The sequence below is a fragment of the Liolophura sinensis genome, chromosome 6 (assembly GCF_032854445.1).
Source record: "Liolophura sinensis isolate JHLJ2023 chromosome 6, CUHK_Ljap_v2, whole genome shotgun sequence".
Classification (NCBI taxonomy): domain Eukaryota; kingdom Metazoa; phylum Mollusca; class Polyplacophora; order Chitonida; family Chitonidae; genus Liolophura; species Liolophura sinensis.
This window is the reverse complement of record NC_088300.1, coordinates 22,732,759-22,758,782: the sequence shown is the minus strand read 5'-3', so window position 1 is coordinate 22,758,782 and position 26,024 is coordinate 22,732,759. Positions and strand designations below refer to the sequence as shown.

General features: G+C 39.1%; 1 protein-coding gene across 1 annotated transcript; it reads left to right on the top strand.

Annotated features, from left to right (window-relative positions):
* Positions 1-665: 665 nt before the first annotated feature.
* On the top strand, positions 666-23,121 carry LOC135467005 (mucin-2-like). The gene is made up of 17 exons (XM_064744758.1): positions 666-1,430; positions 2,489-2,637; positions 4,051-4,192; positions 5,050-5,161; positions 6,558-6,916; positions 8,210-8,365; positions 9,104-9,548; positions 10,177-10,342; positions 10,833-11,185; positions 13,372-13,673; positions 14,140-14,301; positions 15,000-15,204; positions 16,263-16,429; positions 19,724-19,914; positions 21,282-21,544; positions 22,244-22,441; positions 22,886-23,121. Exons 1-17 carry the CDS (start codon positions 915-917, stop codon positions 23,080-23,082), a joined length of 4,083 nt encoding a protein of 1,360 aa, XP_064600828.1. The 5' UTR covers positions 666-914; the 3' UTR covers positions 23,083-23,121.
* The last annotated feature ends 2,903 nt before the right edge of the window (positions 23,122-26,024 follow it).

The following is a 26,024-nucleotide window of genomic DNA, read 5'->3' as shown; positions in this document are numbered from 1 at the left end:
AACTATGCTGATACCACACATGTATTTTATAGAGGGCTCATGAACTATGCTGATACAACATGTGTATTTTATAGAAGGCTCATAAACTATGCTGATACAATACATGTATTTTATAGAGGGCTCATGAACTATGCTGATACAATACATGTATTTTATAGAGGGCTCTTGAACTATGCTGATACAATACATGTATTTTATAGAGGGCTCTTGAACTATGCTGATACAATACTTGTATTTTACAGAGGGCTAATGAACTATGCTGATACAATACATGTATTTTATAGAGGGGCTCATGAACTATGCTGATACAATACATGTATTTTATAGAGGGCTCATGAACTATGCTGATACAATACTTGTATTTTACAGAGGGCTAATGAACTATGCTGATACAATACATGTATTTTATAGAGGGCTCATAAACTATGCTGATACAACACATGTATTTTATAGAGGGCTCATAAAACTATGCTGATAGAATACATGTATTTTATAGAGGGCTCTTGAACTATGCAAGATGGGCCTCCGTGGCTCAGTTGGTTAGCGCGCTAGCGCAGCGTAATGAAACGGGAGTCTCTCACCAATGCAGTTACTGTGAGTTCAAGTCCAGCTCATGCTGGCTTTCTCTCCCGGCCTTATGTGGGAAGGTCTGCCAGCAACCTGTGGATGGTCGTGGGTCATAATGCTGGTCGCCGTCATATAAGTAAAATATTCTTGAGTACGACGTAAACACCAATCAAATAAATAAATAACTATGCAAGACGTGTGTTTTTGTGGGCTATGCTCCAAGTCAATCAATACATGGACCTTTTTTTGGTTTTTAATATTCCAGGCAAAGGTTAGAAAATCCCTTATAATGATCTCACATTGTCTGGACTACATTTTCTATCTGGGAATATTAATGCAGGCCTTAAATGTCCATGAAAACTACCATTTATGAAATTGTCAGGAGATACCCTCACTGTTCTTGTTTGCAGATGATGGGTTGGAAATGTGACGTGGGTAATAGCAAGATGGCCAGTTCATTGTCAGTGTATCTGGTTGTTGTCATTCTTCTGGTTGGAGATCATAGCACCTGGGTGTCTGGGAAAGATACTACGTCCACAGGCACAACAGCAGGATCAGTGTCTACAGTGTCGACGTCAGTAACTATGGCGACGACATCATCGACAACATCAAACGGTTCAGCAACACCAAACAGTTCAACGACGACAAACAGTAGAACAACAACAAACAGTTCAACGACATCAATCAAGTCAACAACAACAACACCATTGCCAACAACAGCACAAAGTAAAACACAGGCCTCACAGTCACAGGTTACGACAGCCAAATCAACTTCAACACATGTGACTCCCACAACCATCTCTCCATCTTCAACAACAAGGGCTCCAGGAACTTTGTCTACTCCCAGTCCAGCAGGGAGAAAGGTAAGGGGGAGAAAACACTTCATCAAGTTCAGCCACTGAGGGGATAGGGGTGGAGGTTGCAACCAGCTGTACATTACCGTTACATTAATAATGGGATAATGGATCTGTGAGTTGACGCTTGTGTGACCGTTCGCATTTGCTAAAGGCCATTTGCTTTCCACAGTTATACTATGTATATCAGTATGAAGTCATACGTGGAAAGTTTGTGAGTAATTTTCTTAAGGTGTTACAGCAGAAATTCCAGTTAACACCAGCCTTAAAACTGACTACATCACACAAGTGAAAAATTCTTGCATCCTTAATGAAATGAATAACTAAATATATTTGTGAATAGTTGTAAGTATTCACTGTAAGATGGGCTTTGCTGACCATGTTGAAAGCCAGGGGCCAGTTGTTCAAAACTGGTTTAAGACTTTAATACCAGTTTTAACTTTAAGCCAAGTCTTAAATTTTGCACTTATCCAAATGAAAATTGTGAAACAGTATATGAAATATGAAGTAAAACTGCTGCTGACTTTGGAGAACTGCATTGGCTGCTGAGGCTAAAAATGTAAATATAAAATATAACATAATGCAAGTATTAGCTAATACACTTTTAAACATCTGGCCCTGGTGACTTTTGTTCTACAGTTATGTACATGTATGTATTTACCTCTGGACATACATCTTGCATTCATGTAATGTGCACTTGCCCTAATTCCTCGCCCTTTCGCGTATGAAAGAACTACTTACAGTGCAATTTATGCAGAGTTTGGAGACAAAACTACATTTGTTGGGTTGACCATATTCAGGGCTTAGCAAAAAGTTTAATTTTGTCAGTCTAAACTAAATAATACCTTCGAAATATGCTTTAAAAAGCACCTTGCAAACATGAGAAAAGGTTAAAGAATTACAGTTCGTGCATATTGTTTGAATAGTTTTTTCCAAGTTGGCCGTTTTCCAAGCATGGTGATTTTATTCTGTGTGTTGTAAAGCTTTGTAATTTCAAGCAGTTATTCCAGTAAAGTATTTCAAATCATGGTCAAAACGTAATTACCACTTTTTGTATTACCTTTCAGATTATCATTAGTAATGTTCATATCAACTCTACGGGTGGTAATACTGGATTGGTCTCTGTACGTATTCAAGACGTTCATAAGAAAAAAAATGCAAGCATGGAGAACTTGACAGTTGAAGTCTGGAGGTCTAATGCTACAAGCCAGGACATGTAAGAGACAGAAGTGCAGTGATCTGTTGTCAAGATGTAAAACACAGTTTCAGAAATCTCTGGGAATTTTACCTTTCATTAATCAGATTTATATTGTGGATGGAAAGTAATGTCCATGAATTCTTGAATATGATATGAATCAACAGTTAAATTAGTAAATAAATAAATAAGCAAAAGAAGCTGAGTTCACAATGTTAACCAGCCACAAATTCAGATATTCTGTCAGACGTTTGAGAAGGCACTGTGTGATACAGTTTGGCTGAAAGTTGGAAATCAGTGATAAAAGTGATAAGAATTAATGTGAACAAAAATGAATTAATGTAATTATAGTGAAATATATATAGTCATAGCTGAGTTTGAGCTCGAGTGTGCAAGGTTTATTTCTTAATCTTCCATTATCTTTTATGTGAGGCCCTGAGAAGTATGATCAGTTACATATTTAGTAGCTGTTATAATTTACCCCAGAAACAAATGTTTTGGTTGAACATATACTCATGTACCTATCATAATTCTCCAGCCTTTCCAGCCGCCTCTGTGACCAATATTTTGAAACATTGTGAGAACTATGAGTGTAGAGAAATAATTTGCACCGTTTTATGAAGCTTGCATCCTTATTGACATAAACAAATTATTTTTAGCATAGTTTTCATAATAATTTGTATGCACACATTCTACTGAAAAAAAAGTGCTAGTCATTTAAAAGGTTGAAGATTTACAACATATAGATCTGGGATCACATTGTATATCCAAGTGTGCTGTATAGATTTGGTTAGATATTCTGGGATCACATTGTATATCCAAGTGTGCTGTATAGATTTGGTTAGATATTCTGGGATCACATTGTATATCCAAGTGTGCTGTATAGATTTGGTTAGATATTCTGGGATCCCATTGTATATCCAAGTGTGCTGTATAGATTTGGTTAGATATTCTGGGATCACATTGTATATCCAAATGTGCTGTATAGATTTGGTTAGATATTCTGGGATCACATTGTATATCCAAGTGTGCTGTATAGATTTGGTTAGATATTCTGGGATCACATTGTATATCCAAGTGTGCTGTATAGATTTGGTTAGATATTCTGGGATCACATTGTATATCCAAGTGTGCTGTATAGATTTGGTTAGATATTCTGGGATCACATTGTATATCCAAGTGTGCTGTATAGATTTCGTTAGATATTCTGGGATCACATTGTATATCCAAGTGTGCTGTATAGATTTGGTTAGATATTCTGGGATCACATTGTATATCCAAGTGTGCTGTATAGATTTGGTTAGATATTCTGGGATCACATTGTATATCCAAGTGTGCTGTATAGATTTGGTTAGATATTCTCTTGGGCTTTGACCACAAGCATACATATATATTTTTATTTTGTACGAGTGAATTTTTTATTATACCTTTCAGAATTAAACAGATTCCTTTGGCAGATGAACTGACAGACAGTCTTGGCTACCCAGTCATCAGTCTAGGTACAGCTGTAAACCTGACTGTCACTGATAATTTGACCTTTGCTGTTGCTCTCTATGACAAGTTAACATCACCCTCGGTAAGTTTCACTGTAATTCGGAGATCGGCATCGTGTTCATTTTGCAAGCTTTATCAAAAAGTGATGGTTATTTGTGGGATCTGTCCATCTATCTTTCTGTCTGTCCATGATGTTGGTGCTTTTATCTAATAGGTCACAGGGGCCTCCGTGGCTCAGTTGGTTAGCGCGCTCGTGCAACATAATGACCCAGATGTCTCTCACCAATGCAGTCGCTGTGAGTTCAAGTCCAGTGCATGCTGGCTTCCTCTACGTACGTGGGAAGGTCTGCCAGCTGGCCGCCATCGTATAAGTGAAATATTCTTGAGTACGGCGTAAAACACCAATCAAATAAATAAATAAATAAATGATAGGTCACATAAGGTGGAAGTTCAAACCTGGCCTTGGACATTCTCTCACTGTCACTGTTGGTAGGGACCTTGGTGAATGATTGGCAATGCTTGTGTGGCAGTTTAAGCAGTCTAACACTTGTGGAATACCCCATGTGTTCCACCATTTATGTAGTGTGTTTGTCTCTCTGTCACGAGGGGGAGTTTGTTAGTGATTTGCCCTCAGCACTCAGGTCTCTTCCACCCATTACGTAAAGTTGACTGCCTTTGTATTCTTTAGGATTGCTTTAAACATAAATCCAATCAATGAATAAATAAATTTTATTAATGCAGATATATTAACTAGCCAACAAGAGTATCCATGATGAAATAATAAAACAACATTGCTATTTTGGTCATTTTTATTTTTGTCAAGTGTTATGAGGGACCACATGATTCAAGAGTGTTGAATCTGTTGGAAAATTTTTATGTAAAGATACTCACTGTGCACATTACAAACAAATGCTGAGATCCATGATTTTTGTCTTCCAGAATAATCGGCCTGTTGATGCAGTTGTCTTCACATTCTCCCAAACGCCTCCATCTGCATTGTTGCAGGATTTATTTCCTGGGGTGACCGCTGCGATTCTACTCACACCAAAAAGTAAGTTCACTAACATGCTAACTTGGGGAGAAATAAGTTCAAATGGCATGTCACCATTTTATCTGTGAATACCAACCTGTAGTAGCCCTGGTATTTCCAAGACTTCATGAACAAAAAACAGCTGGATCCATCCATAAGACTTGCATATTTAATGATTTACCTGGATTCTGATTAGGTGCGGGTATAAAGGTTATTTCAGATCATTGTCGAGAATCAACCCAGTTCATACATATGCTATTTCTACTAAAATTTGGGACACCTGGTGCGCTCATTTTAGCCATTATATATGTAATTCTAGCAGGAATATATTGAGTTTTTTTTTCCTAAAATGGTTGGACCATCTGATGAACAGCATACTCATCTCTTTAATTTTCCAAAGGCTGATGTAATATTCTACATTCTTCTCTACTAATATCTGTCCCAAACTTTACAAGAATTAGGGTAAGTTTTGCATATTTAATGAATTCTTTGATTTTCATTGGTTGTTGATTTCTTTGCAAGAAACTACTCTAAATATGGTCTTTTTTTTTCTAAAAATTTTTTGCTGGTTCATTTTGTGTATTAAACCTCAGATTAAGTTTGAAAACCAGCTGGGCCCATGCTTAGGTTTTGCATCTTTATTGATTTCTTGTAATTCTTGTTCGTGTGCAAAAACTGCCCCAAACACTGTCTGATTTTAAAATATTGTGTGTAATTGTACTTTGTGGAACCTCTGATTAAGTTCCCAAACCAGTGTGCTGGATTTTTTGCATGTTTAACAATCCCCATTATTCTGGTAGGTGGTTGCATTCAGGGTCATAACTTCTCTAAATGTTGTCTGAGTTTGATCAAATTTGTGCTCCAAGTTTATTTCAAGTATACATTAGATCAAGCATACATGGTCAAAGACCATTTGGATCTGTACATAAGTTTTGCATATTTATCAATATCTTTCCGATTGGTCGTTGGTTTATGTGCAAAAACTGCTCAATAATTTGTCAGAACACTCTTTTGCAGATTCAATGTCTAGACCTTCAATATGAAGTTTGAGAACCCAGCTTGACCCATTCATGTTAAGTTGTATTTTAATGTCCATTGTAATATCTCGGAAATTACCTTGCAATGCCCTCCATCTTGATTAGAGGAGGGGCATATTTATGGCTGTTGTGGGTCAATTTTTTTATTATGTCACATGTACGCTGGGTATGTTAGTTACTCTAGGTTGGTTCATATCTTTTGACCTACTCAGTATTTAAAATTTTGAATGTTACCTTTTGAACATACTTGAGTACCCCAATACATGACTGATATGCTGTCTACTTGTCAAAGCAGAGTTTGATGGGAATGGGGGCAGACCATGGATACTTAAAAGTTTTGTATTGTAACTCATTTTGTTTTTATCTTTGTTTCAATCAAGATACGGATATAAGGCGCTGCTACTCCAAGGAAGCCATGGATCTAGCTGCATTTGCTGCCATCGCTATGGAACCTGAGTCAACACCCATTGGCTGTGTCGCTCCAAAGGGCCTCCTCATTAATGAGTTTAAGCTCTTCTCCAACATGACAGAGAAATTCATAGAAATTTACAGTTCAGGAACGCCAGATTTTCCTCTGGATCAAATCAGGCTGGTTACTTTTGATGGAGAGACAAACAAGACAGTAGGCACCGCACAGCTGCATGGTAGAACAAATAGCAGCACTGGCTTGTACACTGTTACCAAGGCGATGGAGGCATCCACAGACAACATCACTGACCTTCTCAGTAAGCTAAATGGGGTAAGTTGCCAATGTGGGAAAACATTGAAAAACTTTACCATGGCTCTTGGAGAAAAAAAAGACAGTAATAGTAGTAAATGAAATACATACTGCTATGACCATTATTGAATACCAGTATGTGGAGTAATATAAATCTAAACTATTTTTGAGTATCACTCAAAAGTCTATGTGTATAGACTCTTTTTTTTTTGTTGTTGTTGTGAATGTTGGAAGACAGTTAAAGCAAGGAAGTATAGCTGAATGCATTAAGAAGGTCATTGGTGTGGATTTGTGTACCCCATTCAGAAGTCTTTCTGTCATTAACCTGTTATGTGTCGCAAGCATCTAGATTTTTTGATTAATATGAAAGTAGTTGTGCTAAGCAAGGAAAGCTGATATTGTTCGAAAATATTTTGATTGCATAAGTGAAATCTTTTTACTATTGCAGTCTTTCGGTAGACACATTCCATGGTTTGTTCTAGTGTTTTTACCAAGAAAGTTTAGCCTGCTTCAGTGGCCTAGTGGTTAGAGTATCTACCTCGAAATAAGGAAGCCTGGGATCAAACTTCAGTTGGGTCGTTCCAACTACTTTCAGAACGGTACTCATTACTTCCTTGCTTAATTTGGCAATGAGAGGTTAGAGCAAAGAAACAAGTGTTAGTATAACGTGACTGGGTAGGATGTCAGGTCTGGTATCTTCACTGTGATGCTTCAGTGGACTTGCTCTGCCACAAGAAGGCATAGGATATACATACGCACATCTAATGATTCCTCATCGCCGTATGACTGAAAAGTGCGATGTAAAACCTCACCCATACATACATACATACCAAGAAAGTTGACCACAAAAGTACTTGTGTCTCACTCTGTAAGCTTTTTGAACGTTGTTGTGTCGCTTCGCAAAGAGCACAAAGTGACTCGTATCACTTGTGGTGAAATTAGATTTTTTTTTTTTTTTTTTTGATTGGTGTTTTACGCCGTACTCAAGAATATTTCACTTACACAACGGCAGCCAGCATTATGGTGGGTGGAAACCCGGGGGAAACCCACGACCATCCGCAGGTTGCTGACAGACCTTCTCACGTACGGCCGCCAGCATGAGCTGGACTTGAACTCACAGCGACTGCATTGGTGAGAGACTCCTGGGTCATTACGCTGCGCTAGCGCTTTAACCGACTGAGCCACGGAGGCCCCTGGTGAAATTAGAAGGTCCATGCACAAAGAGAATCAAAACAAAATCTTAACCAGTTGTTTTTGCACGTACATGGTGTATGTGTTGAAATGTACGGTGGAACGATGTTTGATGTTTTGTAGACGAGATCTGGAGCCATTGCTCTTTACTGGATTCCTGATGGAACTGCGAGCACTCCATTCATCCTCACGACAAAAAATTTGTTGGACATTGTGGTCTATGGGAACCTTGGGAGCAATGCTAGCCAGTCATTTTTAACGGCTGTCAACAAGACCCAGGTTTGTATATGTGTTAAGTGACATCATGTTAATATTTTGTTGTATATATCTACATTGGAGTGCTTCGGCAACCTAATGGTTAGAGTGTCCTCCCCGAAGTCGGTGACCTTGCTACCTATCATGGGTCAGGTCATACCAAAGAATTTTAAAATGGTACTTGTTGTTGCCTCGCTTGGCGCTCAGAACTGAGACGCTAGCACAAGGAAACATGACTGGTTGTCCCAGTATCAGTATATAGTGACTGGGTGGAGTGTCATGTCTGGTGTCCAGTATAAGATATACTAGTAGTATATTTGTGTGAAGTTCACTGCTTCCCCCCCCCCCCCCCCCCCCCCAACCCGGCACAAAAGTAGTGTTTCAAAATGTTGAAGAAAATTTTACGTATTTGGTGGGTTATTTAATTTAAATATGGTTGCTTTGTATACACTGGATAATTGACATATTTCACAGCATAGAGATATGATGTGGACTTTAAATGTGGGGTTGGATTCTGTATTCCATAGTGCTGTTTGTCCCCAATTTAAACTGAAGGCCATACACAGTAGTCAGAAGAATAAGTGCTGTCATTTGCTGTTAAGATAAGAAATTCTGTGCTTTGGAGAAAGTTCAAGCATGATCAAAATTAGCTGACTACTGTACAGAGTTGGTGATATGTTTGGAGATTTAAATGTACCATTTTGAAGATGTGACTTTCAAAATATAGAAAATATACTCCTCCTCATGTGTCATTGATGGCAGGTGAACTTGCCTCAGATGTCCTTGGAACGTGACCTGTCTATGAGCTACTGTCCCCAACAACCGGAGATGTTTGTGTCCATGACGCCCAGCCCCGGGAAGGAGAATCCATGCCCAGGATCTGCCACTACTCGGTCGCCATCCCAGACAACGTTACCATCCAAAACATCAGCCCAAACAACATCACCAGCCCAAACAACGTCACCAGCCCAAACAACATCACCAGCCCAAACAACATTACCAACCCAAACATCACCAGCCCAAACAACATCACCAGCCCAAACGTCACCAGCCCAAACAAAGTCAACAGCCCAAACAACATTACCAACCCAAACATCACCAGCCCAAACAACATCACCAGCCCAAACAACGTCACCAGCCCAAACAACGTCACCAGCCCCCACAACATCATCAGCCCCCACAACACCGTCTACATCATTGCCCCCAGGTATGTGTACCTAACTGGTGTTGAACCATGGTGGCTTTACCCAGTCTTCACTAAATTCAGATCCTGGGTGTGCTCCTCAATGATGCTTACGTATCAGTTCATTGTTTGATGAAGACCACTTTATAACATTAGTATGATGTACATATGTGGACATGATAAAGTTTGTCAGTAACTTGCCAAAGGTTTGTGGTTAACTACAGGCTCTTCCTCCACCCATAAAACAGGTCATCATATAAGTTAAAAATTATTGATTATGGTGTTTAACAGCAATCAATCAATAAATATTTAGAAAATATTCAGAAAACACATTTGTGTGTATTTTGTTGTTTGCTGAAGACTACTTTTCTGCCACTAATGTGGTGTGCATATCAGCACATGGTAGAGACTGTCATTAACTCGACAAAGGTTGGTGGTTTTATTATTCTGAGCTCTCTAGCTTCCTCCGCCCATAAAACTGATTACCATTGTATACGTGAAAAAAATATTGAGTATGGCTCAATCAATAAATAAATATTCAGAAAACACAGTAGTCACATTGTCTTGTATACTAGAGGTACTGTATATTGGATGCATATGTATGTGACTTAACGGGGTGCTGTCTGAATGTATTTCAATCCTCCGTTTGCAGCAGGTGTTAGCCTTGTAATCAACGAAGTGTACCTGGGGAAGTCAGCGACTGAAGATTATGTGGAACTAAAGGGAGCAGATAATCTGGCTCTTGATGGCTTGTTACTGGTCAGCCTTACAGGGAACCCAATCAACATTACAACAGTCTACAAACTAGAGGGAAAAATGTAAGAATAATAAAATTGTCCCATCAAATTGCCCATGTCCTTCTTCTCATAACCACCAAGATTTTTAGAGACTTTTACTCAGAGAGGTTCAGTTAAGGTTTCTTGAAGGGTGTGCTCCATTTGTTGCCCTATGACCACTGGAGGAGATAGTGGCCACTGACATGTGGTGCCATTGACAAGTGGTGCCATTGACCAGTACACGACTTCTGCCACCAAGTCTGGCGTCGGTGGAGTAGGTTGCATGTGTTTTAATTTACATCATAGCTCGGTTTAACACAACTTCCAAGAGACTGGGACACCACAAGGTTCCAGTAGTCACTAAATCTGCCACTATTGGCAGTTAAATCAAAGAATACAATGCATCTTAGGTAAATACAACCATTCTTCATTGTTAATAAATAATATATTACTACCTTTGCTGCTATATCAAAATAAAAGACAACTTTGAGACTTGAACTTCACCTGTAAAATTGTGTTTTTGTCTCTGCAGGACCTCACCTCTGTACTTAGTTGAAGCTACCCCTGATGGTGCTGGTCAGAAGAGTCTGAAGCTGAATCGTGACCCTGAGGTCAGCAGTGCCGTGGTTCTCTACAGGCTGGCTCATGCAGATGCGAACATCCCTGATTTTGAACAGCTCCAACATAATGCCATGGCCCTGGACTTCGTGGTGTACAGCGCCACTGCATCAGACTCACCTAGTGCTTTGATGAAGGCTCTGGACGGTGCTGCTAGCAAACAGACAGGCATACAGATGAAACCTAATAATGAGACTGCAATATCTAGATGTGTGCCCAGTGTCTTGAAGATGATGAGAGCCTTCTGGCTGATGCCAGCAACGAAAAGTATGTCAGCTTTACATGTAAAAAAAAGAAGTGATAAAACTGTTCCCTGCATGTCTCTTTGGTTTGGCTCTCTACTCCACTATTAGCGGCACAGACTTTCTTGGGTTAACTCAGATCAGGCAGGGGCCTCCGTGGCTGAAAGGTTTGGCACACCAGCATGGTGCAATGACCTAGGAGCCTCCTACCAATGTGGTCGCTGTGAGTTCAAGTCCAGCTCATGCTAGGTTCCTTTCCGGACTTACGTGGGAAGGTCTTTCAGCAACCTGCAGAAGGTTGTGGGTTTCCAAGAAGCTCTGCCTGGTTTCTTCCCAACACAAAGCTGGCCGCTGTCATAGAAGTAAAGACTCTTGAGTACGGCATAAAACACCCATCAAATAAATGCCCTGACTCTGTACTTCACCATTAGCCACTGCTAATGTGACGGTGCTCTGGGAAATCAGATCAGGCCCATTTTTTCGCACTCAAAGTCCAGCAGTTTCCTCCCACCTCTAACCGTGATGAATCCCACACCCAAGTCTTGATAATGGAATGCTAGAGATTAAGGGTGTAAAGCATATGCTGGATTGGAGTTAATGTAAGCAGTATCTCTGTGGGTAATGGTAAAGTACAGAGTCAAGTCACAGAGATTTGCAGGGTTCAGATGATACTGCAACAGTAGCGGAGTCCGCAAATCAATTTTTTTTTATAGTAGAATTTGTTTTAACTTCATTGCTGTTTGATATCCTACTGAATACTATTTCACTTACTTAAAGGATGTGTGAAAAGGTACTACAAAACTGAAGAGTATGGTTTGAAAAAATTATGAAGAAAGATATGCTAAACAGAGCGACAAAAGAAAATTCATTTTTGAGGCATTATTTATATCTGTGAATAACCCTTCTTTTATTTTATGCATATTTTCTGTCAGCGGTCAGGAATATTTGGAAATGACGTCGTTGATTAACATGCTGGGATGTTCAGGAAGACTGTAGTTTAAAACCATTTTTACTCCCTAAAAAGATAGCGGAGAAGCTTTTTTTGTACCTTTAGGTCACGCCGTAAGATAGAAATGTATATCAAATATATTATGTATCCTTTAACCCGGCATATTTAACTGGGAAGATTGGTTACAGCCTCTGCATCTCCCCGTAAAGCTGAACACTGACCATCTGGAATCGAACAATCAGTTTAATTCCTCATTGGAAGAAAACTTTGGAACTCCCAAGTGATACGTTCAGAGTTCAGAGTGTTTAGTGATATGTCATCATATGCCAGTTTAATTAATGGTGTGTTCAAAACTTTGATTTCAATAATGTGAATGTAAAAGACTTGTGTCAAACATTGCTTTGTGGATGTGTATCAGACTTGTATGCCTGATCTGAGGCGTGGAAGTTTGTTGGCTCCTACGCCGTGAATTCTATTGAAAGCTGTTTTGTGTTACTACATCCATGAAGGTCAGACGTAGTACATTATGATTACGTCAGACTTCTTTTGCCAACTGTTCAAATATGTGCTAATAGTTACGTCAGATGTTAGCACTTTCTCATCCTAATATACTGTAATTTGTAAACCTGTTCGCTTGTTTGCAAGACGTTTTTTCCAGCATACTCTGAAAGTATTATTTTGTGCAGACTGTTAAAATTATACTTTTTTTTTCGAAGCCCTGAAATTGGTCAATCCAACCAATCAGTGCACAAAGATTGAGGAATTAGGGTATATCAAATTTGACTTATGTCTAAGCTAAGGTCTATGTGGAAAGTATGGTCACAAGAAAGGTATGTAGAATATAATTGATTTATTGTGGAATTTCTGGGTAATTTCTAATTTTCTTGGTACCTTTAGGAAAGAGCAACTTTCAGTGCAATTTATGCGTATTTTTAATTTGCCTTTGATTGGATTGGTCAACTTCCGTGCTTCACTATAAGTATTTTAACAGTCTACGCAGAATAATGCCCTGAGAACATGCAAATAGATTGAAGAATCACAGTGTAAAGTGTAAAAAATATAATGTGGAGTTTTTCTGGACACACTTTGCTGTTATCTTTCATTTGAGATACATTGTTGTTTATTTAATGTAACTTTTAAGCTTTTGAACAACTTGGTTTAGGAGGTGGTTGTGGTGTGTCAGCTACAACTTGTGACTGTATTACTTTCTTCACTAATCGTTTTTTTTTTCATGAACTTGGCCTTGATTTATTTTGTTACAGATGTGACCAACAAATGTCAGGTTCCAAAGGTTGTGATTAATGAAGTCAGTATGAACGGATCGGTGTTTGTGGAACTGTACGATTTAGGAGCGGGAAACACATCTCTCAATCCCTTTGTGCTTGTGTCCTTCAACGGAACCTCCCCGTCCTCTCCCACACCGGTTGATCTTTGGAATCAAAAGACAAATAGCAGTGGCTATTTTCTTCTGGGACCTAAGGGAGGCAGCTTCACACCTAATAAGAATCTGACAGCAAACAGTTCATTTTGGGCATTGAAGCCTGGGGCTATTGCCCTGTACAAGGTAATCTGGTGTCCTTTTACGATATAGATGCAATCACAAAAATATAAATAGAACAGCAAGGACTGGAAAAATTAAAAATGTTGCATTGTAATCAGGTGTTACTTAATCTAACAGAATTGTTGTTATTTGCATGGCACGCTTTTACAAGTACTTTTTTGGTATAAAACAGATTCTAATGCCATCAGTTAACAATGATACTACTGTAACAGCAGTGAAGTTTCTAAAAATGACAAAAAGGTCTGCATACATACATGTACATATATATATATATTTGAGAGATATGTTGTTTTTTCAAGAAACATTTGCAGAAATGATATCGATAAACATTAAATTTTATGTTAGCTTTTAATACTGATCCCTGTCAGTAAAATGTCAGTATTTTTTAAAATTTGGTAAATATTGAAGTTGTTGTAATAATGGTGTTATCTGTTCAAAGTTTATTATTGTTTACATTTCTCACTTCCAGACCCCTCCAAAAAAATTGGATAAAACAGAATGGCTGTCAAATGCGAGATTAAGTGATGTGATCGATGCTGTAGTGTTTGGACGTTTGGAGAGCCAAGTGAAGGCATTGATCTCTTCTCTCACACCTGCTGGAAGTTTTGTGAATATATCAAAGCCTTCTGAGGTAAGTGAAAAGGATTTCCGGCTCCCAAAAGATGTGGATCACCATCACAGAATGAATACTGCTGAAGTGTCACCTTAAAATGAATCTTGCAGACCTTTTCTGCCAAACAAATAGGCTACTAAGTTAACTTCTACATTTTAGATGCATATCTAACGACAATAGCTGGTCATCCATGGATACTGGTGTAGCCTGTAGGAGGTTTTGTGCTTGTATTTGTGCACCTGCATTTGTTCACCTATATCAGATCACACAGGGTATATCAGGGTGTAGTACAATGTGATGAGAAATAGCAAATGTTCAAGCTGTAAGTTTTGTGCACCTGCATTTATTCACCTATGTCAGATCACACAGGGTATATCAGAGTGTAGTACAATGTAGTGGGAAATAGCTAATGCTCAAACTGTAAGTTTTGTTCTCCAGAGGTGTACAAGTGTTGACAGAAAAAAAAAATTCTTGATCTGTTCATACATTGAGACAGAGCTTGTATTTGTGTGCTTGTTCTCTTGTACGAGAAGACTTGAATGGTAAATATCAGTATTACTAGGTATCGGGAAAAAAGCATCCATGCTCAGACTTGTATTTGTGTACCTGTTCTCCTGTACCAGAACATCTCCTTGGTAAATATCAGTATTGCCAGGTAGCAGGAAAAAAAGACCCATGCCCAGACTTATATTTGTGTACCTGTTCTCTTGTACCAGAAGGCTTGGAGTGTATCTCGGTGCCTCTACTGCAATTTCACCAGGAAAGGTTTAGTCTTCTCGCTATCCCAGCCCACACCTGGAAAGAGCAACACCTGTCCTAAGAACTACTTCAACTCGTTACCTGCACTTCCTAAAGTACTTATTAATGAGGTCAATGTTGATCCACCAAGCAAGATGGAGCTTGGGTTTGTGGAATTGAAAGGTATCACTCATAACCGGGCTTTCGTTATTTATTTATTTATTTATTTATTTGATTGGTGTTTTACGCCGTACTCAAGATTATTTCCCTTATACGACAGTGGCCATCATTATGGCAGGAGGAAATCGGGCAAAGCGGTGGGTGGGGGTGGGGGGGGGGGAATTCACGACCATCTGCAGGTTGCCCGGCTTTCCTGGACACTGTATTTAGCTAATGTTAAGTTTAGCTGACCAGAGGCCTCTTGCACAAAGCGATCGTAGCCTAAGTTGACTGTAACTACCTTGGCAACTTATGCTTTTAACAATCAACTTAGCTAGCGATTCCTTTGTGTAAGCGGCCTCTGACATATATTTGACACATACATTTAGGAAAAGTATGGAAAGCTATTTAAGCTTTATACCATACTGAGTAATACATTGTACAGGTCATTTACATTTCTTAGGGTTACTTGAAATTGGACATCATAGGCTGTTTGTGGACACCTAATTCATAAATTGCCTACTGAAGCAATCATCAAGGTTTATTGGACCATTTGTGCATGCAAGTCTGTACGTCACGTATGGCAAATTACACATTTAGTAACTTGTCAACAGCGGATGGTTTACGCCAAGTGCCTCAATTTCCTCCATCCATAAATGTGGCTACCATCCTATAGGTGAAAAATAAATGAGTATGGCATTTAACATCAAGCAGATTTATAAATTCATGTAAATAAATAAAGGCACCTCCGTGGCTGAGGGGGTTAGCACGCCACCGAGGTGCAAAGACCCAGGAGCCTATCACCAGTGCGATCGCTGTGAGTTCAAGTCCAGCTTATATTGGCTTCCTCTGCGTACATGGGAAGGTCTGACAGCAACGTGGGGATGGTCATGGGTTTCCCCCGGGTTCAAATAAATAAATAAATGATAAATTGCTATTTCTCTCTATATGTATTCTCTTGGAACATATATAACACACATGGGCTATAGAAACCTCACTACAAAGAAATGAGTTTTGTTAGCTGTTTTGTTAGCTGTTTTGTTATTTGCCTGCAACACTTAATAAGAGGATTTTACTTGCAGGTCTCAAATCAACATATCTGCAGGGATTTGTCTTGGTGCTTTACAATGCCACTGATGGGAAGTCTTACTACAACCAGTCTCTGGAGAATTTTAAGACAGATGAGAATGGTTACTTCCTCCTGGGAGGATCGGAAGACCAGAAACCAAATGTAGTCTTCTCTCAACCGGTATGAACACTCAGGGTTTGTGCAGGGATTTGAAAACTTGAAAGTTAAGCCTGGAAATTAAATATTACTTGTTTGGCGTAGAGAAGCCTGGAGTTTTTGTAGTTGGACGTGGAAACATCTTACCACTTGCAGTTTCCAGGTTCATTGAACCTTGAAAACATTGAAAAGCCTGGAATTTGAAACTCATTTTCTAGTTCACGAAAAGTCATGAAATGAGGTATTTAGTTATTTATGTATTTATTCATTGGTGTTTTATGCTGCACTCAAGAACATCTCACTTATATGACAGTGGCCGGCATCATGGTGGGAGAAAAAACCATGCTAAACCCACAACCATTAGCAACGGGCATTTTGTAATTGGACCTGGAAAAATGTTATATGTTATAGCTATAACTATATGTACTTATAGCTCTGGGTTCATACACGGCCATAAAACGCAAGGCCTTGTAAAAGTAACTTATTTGAAAATCAGGCATTTTTGTATTTGGGCCTGGAAAAGTCTTGTAATGAAGAACCAGCTTGTCATATCCACACTATGGGCTGACCTGTAAACACACCATAGAGCTAACTCAAGCCACATGGTGTGGCCCTCGGTGGCTTACCTGCTTAGCGCACTAGCGCAGCCTAATTACCCAGGAACCTCTCACCAATGTGGTCGCTGTGAGTTCAAGTCCAGCTCATGCTGGCTTCCTCTCCGGCGTTACGTGGGGAGGTCTACCAGCAACCTGCGGATGGTCGTGGGTTTCCCCCGGGCTCTGCCCGGTTTCCTCCTACCATAATGTTGGCCGCCGTCATATAAGCTAAATAGTCTTGAGTACGGCATAAAACACCAATCAGAAGAAAAGAAAAAGAAACAAGCCACATGGGGTTTGTGAAGCCTATATACGCATTTAAGACAGTATCAGTATCTGTACACTGTGTCAGTATCTGTACACTGTGTCAGTGTCTGTACACTGTGTCAGTATCTGTACACTGTGTCAGTATCTGTACACTGTGTCAGTGTCTGTACACTGTGTCAGTGTCTTACACTGTGTCAGTATCTGTACACTGTGTCAGTATCTGTACACTGTGTCAGTGTCTGTACACTTTGTCAGTATCTGTACACAGTGTCAGTGTCTGTACACTGTGTCAGTGTCTGTACACTGTGTCAGTATCTGTATCTGTACTCTGTGTCAGTATCTTTACACTGTGTCAGTATCTGTACACTGTGTCAGTATCTGTACACTGTGTCAGTATCTGTACACTGTGTCAGTATCTGTACACTGTGTCAGTGTCTGTACACTGTGTCAGTATCTGTACACTGTGTCAGTATCTGTACACTGTGTCAGTATCTGTATCTGTACTCTGTGTCAGTATCTTTACACTGTGTCAGTATCTGTACACTGTGTCAGTATCTGTACACTGTGTCAGTATCTGTACACTGTGTCAGTATCTGTACACAGTGTCAGTATCTGTACACTGTGTCAGTAACTGTACACTGTGTCAGTATCTGTACACTGTGTCAGTGTCTGTACACTGTGTCAGTATCTGTACACTGTGTCAGTATCTGTATCTGTACACTGTGTCAGTATCTGTACACTGTGTCAGTATCTGTATCTGTACTCTGTGTCAGTATCTTTACACTGTGTCAGTATCTGTACACTGTGTCAGTATCTGTACACTGTGTCAGTATCTTTACACTGCGTCAGTATCTGTACACTGTGTCAGTATCTGTACACTGTGTCAGTATCTGTACACTGTGTCAGTATCTGTACACTGTGTCAGTGTCTGTACACTGTGTCAGTATCTGTACACTGTGTCAGTATCTGTACACTGTGTCAGTATCTGTATCTGTACTCTGTGTCAGTATCTTTACACTGTGTCAGTATCTGTACACTGTGTCAGTATCTGTACACTGTGTCAGTATCTGTACACTGTGTCAGTATCTGTACACTGTGTCAGTATCTGTATCTGTACTCTGTGTCAGTATCTTTACACTGTGTCAGTATCTGTACACTGTGTCAGTATCTTTACACTGTGTCAGTATCTGTACACTGTGTCAGTATCTGTACACTGTGTCAGTATCTGTACACTGTGTCAGTATCTGTACACTGTGTCAGTATCTTTACACTGTGTCAGTATCTGTACACTGTGTCAGTATCTGTACACTGTGTCAGTATCTGTACACTGTGTCAGTGTCTGTACACTGTGTCAGTATCTGTATCTGTACTCTGTGTCAGTATCTGTACACTGTGTCAGTATCTGTACACTGTGTCAGTATCTGTACACAGTGTCAGTATCTGTACACTGTGTCAGTAACTGTACACTGTGTCAGTATCTGTACACTGTGTCAGTGTCTGTACACTGTGTCAGTATCTGTACACTGTGTCAGTATCTGTATCTGTACACTGTGTCAGTATCTGTACACTGTGTCAGTATCTGTACACTGTACTCTGTGTCAGTATCTTTACACTGTGTCAGTATCTGTACACTGTGTCAGTATCTGTACTCTGTGTCAGTATCTGTACTCTGTGTCAGTATCTGTACACTGTGTCAGTGTCTGTACACTGTGTCAGTGTCTGTACACTGTGTCAGTATCTGTACACTCATGAGGGAAAGCTTGTGAGCAGCTTGCCCAAGGCTGGTGGTTTACCTGGGCAGTCTGGTTTACTTCACCCATAAGACTGATAAATGTCTTGTATGTGAAAAGATGTGGAAAAAATTTCAAAGAGTTGTTCAACTGTCAACATGGGGATCAGTTAAGACAAAAATGAGGTAAAATGTCTGCTTTTTTGTCCTGGAGCAAAGTTCAGACACCAACTACATAAATAATAATACCTCAGACTGGTCAGACTTTCTTCTGCAAATTGTCATATATATTGCAGAATATAGCATATGCATTGAACGAAACACAATATTTAGGGGCATATATCTAAAAAAAGTATTGAAGATATTTATTTTTTGATTCTATATTTGGAGAGCCAGGGTAGAAAATACCCTGTAGGTAGTTTTTCAGACTTCTGGGCCCATTGAATTGGAAGTTATGGTCATCCAAAAATGCCTTCAGTACACATATTCTATTTGCGACTGTTGAAAATGAACTTTACAGGGTGTTTTTAGATGGTCATATCTCAAAAACCACTTGGAATTTGGGGCTGTAACTTGGGAAATCTTTCTCATGTCAAGGCATTTGTAAGAATGTTTTCAGCAAAATCCAAGAGGGTCACCACAACAGCTGGCTGAAATGACACGGAATGACCCAAATGTATTACACACACACCTGTGAAAGATTTTCTGTGCATTTCTTTCTTCCAGTATGCAGAGTTGGGTGCTGTAGCCCTTTACGATGGACGTCAGTGGCAGTGCTCTGCGCCCAGTGAGATGACACCCAGCCGTGTGGTAGATGCTGTTGTGTACTCAACCTTATCCAACATGACCACGCCATTTGTCCAAGCTATTCTGAACAATCTCCCTGTGGACAAGAAGCTTATCACCAAGGATCGTGTGTAAGTTGGGAAACCAAGAACAGGATAGAGTCTTATTGATGGAAGGGGTGGGGTGGGTGTGATTGAGGCAGCAGGGTAGGATATATACATATAGAAACTAACAGTAGATTTCCTGTGTTGAAGTCATCAGCCCTGGTCATAATTGAGTAACTTGTCAATATAGAGACCAGCTCCATTTTCATGATAAGTGGGAAGGTCTGTCAGCAACCTGCAGATGGTCGTGGGTTTCCCCCGGGCTCTGCCTGGTTTCCTTCCACCATTATGCTGGCCGCCGTAGTATAAGTGAAATATTCTTGAGTACGGCATAAAACACCAATCAGATAATAAATAAATCCATTTCCATGAAGCTTTTCATCGGGACCTATTGCCTGGATTATTTTCCAAGTCAAGTTTGATTGTTGTTTTACAAGAAGATGAAATCCTTTTCATTGTTGTCAGAAGGTATGAAAATAAAAGCAGGAAATCATTTAATTACTGGCAAAGTATAAGACAAAAAAGGTGAAATTTCAGTTTTATTTTTATTACATAAATTGCACTGAAAATTGCTCTTTTCCTGTGTGAAAAGTGTTGAGGAATTATGGTGAATCATCTTCTGATAGTTTTAGTTGAGACAGTGACCCCAAACTTCTACATTGCCATTATATTCCCTGAATAAAGCCTCATGATAGGTAACTTCAAAAATTACTTATTGTACATGTACATGTATTTCAAATTGCGCAGTTCTACATTTGATTGATGGGTCCAGGGACATTTGATTGGTGGGTCCAGGGACATTTGATTGGTTGGTTCAAGGACACACAGAAAGCGTATCCAGGAAATTGCATGTGTTGTTGTTTTCACCTTCATTTTGATTTTGTTTCATCTAATTTTGTCCTGACTTCGTGCATAAGAAGCTTAAGTACAGTGTAAAACACCAAAAGTACGGTGTCAAATAAAAAAATAAAAAAAAAAATATTCTAAGGTGCAACATTAAGCCCCATTCAGATAAATAAATGAATATAAAAATAAATGACATGACATAAAACATTGGAAAATATGGTTTATTTTCAAGCAAATAAATGTAACGAAATATTAATATCCTTGATGAAACATCTTCCCAGGAGGACATCAGCTTACCTCAAACAAACCTTAAGGCACCTGTTTGTTGCGTCACAAAAAATCGCAGAATCATTCAAAACATGCAGTGTAGCCATGGATGCAATTTTAGGTCATTTTCAGCACATGTAAATAAGTATTTTAGGTCATTTTCAGCACATGTAAATAAGTATTTTAGGTCATTTTCAGCACATGTAAATAAGTGGAAAACAGAGAATCAGAACGTTTTAGCATGTGAAAATTAATCTGCCCTGATGTTGTTCCTGTTTCAGAGTGTATAAATCTAATGAATCAATCAGCAGATGCAGTGACCAGTATGCTCGAAATTCCACGCAGTTCATTATAGCTCTTACATCACCGGGACAAGCAAACAATTGCCCATCTGATAAGTATCAGAGAAGAATCGCGTTCAAGCTGGAGACTGACTGTAAAGAGTTTTTTAAGATTCCAAATTATTCTGTGATGGTGACCTCCTACATCATTGTGAATGTGAACAGCCGATGCCAGTGTGGCTTTTCTGAGGCCAACTTAAAGAGTAAGTGCTGGAAATGTGGTACAGTACTGTTGTTTTTTTCTAGAGGAAGATCATCATAGATCATACCTATTACTGATTGCTTATTGATTACCTTCACATTACTTGTTTACAACTCAGTCAGTTTGTTCTTGTAAATAGGCACATGTGTTGTAATTTGTCGGGTTTGACAAACGTGGGGTTTTATATTTGTGTGGATGATGCATCATATTTATTAACTTCATTGTACATTAAATATGAATATTATGTATTGATTCTGTCTTATTACCGTGGAATTACCCTTCCAAGCTTGAAACGATACAGAATCAAAACTGACATAGATCTAGGATTTCCTGAATTGAGGCTTTCAGCCTTGGCCATGCCAAAGTAATGTACGGAAAATTCAGCTTAAATAAGGCATACGTTTAGGCTGGAAGGTTTGTCTGTCTCTTACGTCAGTCAGTCAGTCAGCAAGATGAAAGCATCATCAAAATCAGCACTAATTCTGTACCCTTTTAAATGCAGAAAACAGAATAAGCGGTGATTCTGTACCCCATAAAAAGTAAATGAAAGCATTAAGAACTTCAGCGACTGTTTGGTATCCCTTTAAATGTAATGAGGAAAACATTGACAAAATCAGCAATGATTCTCCTTTTAAACAGTAGTCGAAAACATTATCAAAATGTAGGAGAGAGATTTTTTTTTTTTTACTTTTGTTCACAGATGTGACGTTCAGCTGTGGGAGTGTGCTGATGGAAGCCAATATTTATGCAACAAGCGACTCGCAGAGAGAAAACATCTGGCAACATTACAAGGCGTTTGTGAAGTCTTCCAAGACTGTCACCTTTGCCAACCACAGTTACACAGTGAATAGCAGCTGCTTCAGCTTTTGCAGTCCTGTTTCTCCATCAGGGGGTAATAGTAAGTTCAAGTTTATTGCGTTGATGTGTTAATAAGGTTTAATGTTGACTTTGGGGGCCTTCATGGCAGAGGTGGTTAGCACTCAGGACTGCACAATGACCTAATACTGAATTGGGGCAGTACTAATGTTAATTCAGACTACATAAGGCAATCATTAATCTCTGTCTGGGCAAATTCTTGATGTAAACAGTATTATGTAGACCTTGGCATTTTGTCAAGTTTGCTTTTCTCAAAACAGCCTTTGCTCATTTATACTAGTTACAAATGTTTTTGCTTAGTATCTTGTCTTCCACTTGCTGTTCCTTGCAGACCCTAATGTCATTCACTTGCTGTTCCTTTGCAGACCCAAATATCTTCCACTTGCTGTTCCCTTGCAGACCCTAATGTCTCTCACTTGCTGTTCCCTTACAAACCTAATGTCCTTTAATTACCGTTTTCTTGCAGACCCTAAAATAACAGTGGCTGTGGTGGTGACTTGTGTGGTTGTTTTCTTCTTCATCGTTCTGGCTGTTGTTGTCTATATGAAGAGGAAACGCCGAGGCATCCAGTATGTATTTGATAGAAAGATTCAGAAGGGTCAGCTCTCAAAGCTTTGTGTTCTTACCACAGTCTTAGTAAATACACATGTTAATGGGGATTAAACATCTTCAGACCTGCATCCTAACTCACATGGGATATCAGAGACCACTCCATTTGAACCAGTTAAATAAGGCTTGCGCATGACAATAGGACACGTGTAAAGATGGGTGCAGCTGAAAAGACAGAAGCTGATAGTAATGCCAGTATCTATTATGAAAGCTTGCTTTCATATGAATGAAATATTGTCCAGTAGAACGTAAAACCCATAGCATACTTACATACATACAGAAAGCTTGTTTGACATTAATCAAGACTTTTACCATGTTTGTGGAGCTACCAGTGTTGCCGTTCTCATGTGGTGCTCTTGTATTCTGTTCTCTGTACAGACTTGCACAAGCCAATCAGATAACACTTGAGTTCAGAGGAAAGTGTCGTCAGATGTTTAACTCTCCATAAAGATTTATGCTTACTGAGATCAAACTTTTCAATGCATTCAGTTGCCCCCGTAATGTCATGATCCTAATGTGTGTCTATTTAAACCGATGGACTGGAATTCGGTAAGAGTCTTATTTTGGAAAATGCCTTGAAAACTAAAATTAAACAGCCATAAACAAGAAGTAAGGAAGTAATGGTTACCATTTGTTCTTCCAGACATTTCCGCATGGCAAGATTTGACGCCGAGGATGAGTACTTGACAGGAGACACCGATGAGTTTGTAGGCGGGGCAGAACCCCCAAGTTTTGACAACCCACAATACTTTAAGACATAACCCCACCGTGAGAGGATAGTGTCTGGAGGTGTGGGTGATAAAATCTGGCTCAATCTTCCACATTGTATCTCACCAAAGACTATTTTTTTTTTACATATTGATGAAATACACAGTATATGTGTAACAGTACCTATCATGACTTTAATGTGCCATTCCATGTCATGACTTTGGTATTTGCTGATGATGGCCAAAAACAAAAAAAGTTTGATATCAAATGTGGGAATTGCCAGCAAAGACAGTGCTCGTGGTTCTGCTCTGTGATATACTTCTGAAATTCCTTACAGTTTTGATGATTTCAGACCGCCTTCATAATGTGATATAGTTTCCAGATTGACTTCATATTCTTCAATGTTTGCATCTATTTTCTTTGTCTAAATATGAAGTGTGGTTTGTCTGGAGCAGAGGAGATAATATAAAAAAAGATGTGTAAAACTGAAAGTGAAATGAAAGCTCAATACATGGTTCATTGGTTTATGCTGTCTCAAGTTACACGCCCTCAACAGATGGGTGCAGATGGACAACACATATGAAGAACCTGACCATGTGATGTGAAGATCTGAGTGGAATAGACACATTGGACTCTTAGATGTCAAGATTGAATCTTGATCATCCGTCTGCTCAAAAACATTGATCTACAAGTATTTGGGACTTTAACGTTTTATTACAAGCTCAGTGGATTGGTGTCAACTTGGATGGCCACAGAATCAGCCATAAATGTGAATTCTCTGTAAGGAAGAAGAAGGAAGCTAGTGAGGAATTTGGAGTTTGTTGCATCCTCTTTTCTGATACCTGCTCAGTTGAGCCTTGGTTGGAGAGCTACCTGACCTTGGTTTGGAGAGCTACATGACCATACACTGTACAGGAACTTTTGGATGCTACATGTATAAGCATGGGTATGGGTATGACATGATTAGAAAGGAAGATGGCTTGTGGATAGACAGAAACAGCCGACTGGATGTTATGCAAGTATCAGCACCACAGTACCTTTGTGGTATATGGTGTCTAAAGAAACGTGTACAAATAGATTATGTGTTACCATTTACATGTCGTGGAAGTTCTGCTATGCAAATCTAATACATATATTAAATTTTTGTGCAAACCCCATTTGGTTAAAATCAGAGTATTTTCTCCTAATATTCTGACCGAAGGCCTGCTGCGTCCAGGAATATTGGTCATGTGGAATAGCTAAAGGATTGCTGTGATTCTTGTGAAGTTATGAAAATAACATGGTACTTAATTGTGTGGAAAGGTACATTTATACTGACCTTGATATAAGTCACCCTTTTTGTACCTGGCAGGCCAAATCTGTGATTGTGTTAAAAGATGATACCGGAGTACTGTTGATAATTACATGTACCTGCCTTTTTTATTAACGTTAAAAGATGTTTGCTGAAATCAGAACTTACAGATCGAGAAAATGGGTGTTTGTGATTTGTTTGTTAATTGTGATATCTATGTTGTAGGAGAATTCTAGGCGTATTTGATTCAATTATCACAAGCATTCCACCTGTTAGCACTGAACATAAAATTGTCGGTGTTCGTTATTTTTTGTTTTAATGTGTAAATGGTGACAGTTAATGCTATGACCTTTATGCGCTGTATACATATGGAAGACATCATAATGAGTAGGCATATGTGATAGTCCAGTCTCTGCATAATGTACTTGGCAGATTTCACATGTATCATTCTACCATGTCTGTGTTGGTTTTCTATTGGCTCTGAGATTGGTCAGCCATGTTTTCAGGTTAGCTTTCAGAAATTCAAGTGAAGTTAATGTGGAAGCTAAGCTGGAAACATGGCCGACCGTTCTCAGAGCTAGTTTTCTCCACATATTTTAATTTGCAATGTTTATTCTGATAATTTGAGATAATCAGTATGCCCACTATATACTGAACTTACATATCATGTTCTAGAGTGGCACGGTTGCTTCCGAGTCCAGATGGTTACTTAATATACATGATATTTTATTTTCAGCACCATCTGTGTTGGTGTGAAGAAATTAAACTGCTCTCACACTAAGAAGGAAGAATGGTGACAGGGTTTTTTTCTTCAAAGAAAATAATAATAAAAGAAAAGTGAAGAGTTAACTTGATACCCTTAGTCAGTAGATTAAATTAAACAAGCCATTGTTATGTGTCTGTGCCACTGGATTTGATCTCGTTCTAATTGATTGGCTTATTCAGCCTCCTTGGCGTCGTTATTGTCTGCCTGGTACAATGAGCATGATTGGCCCTT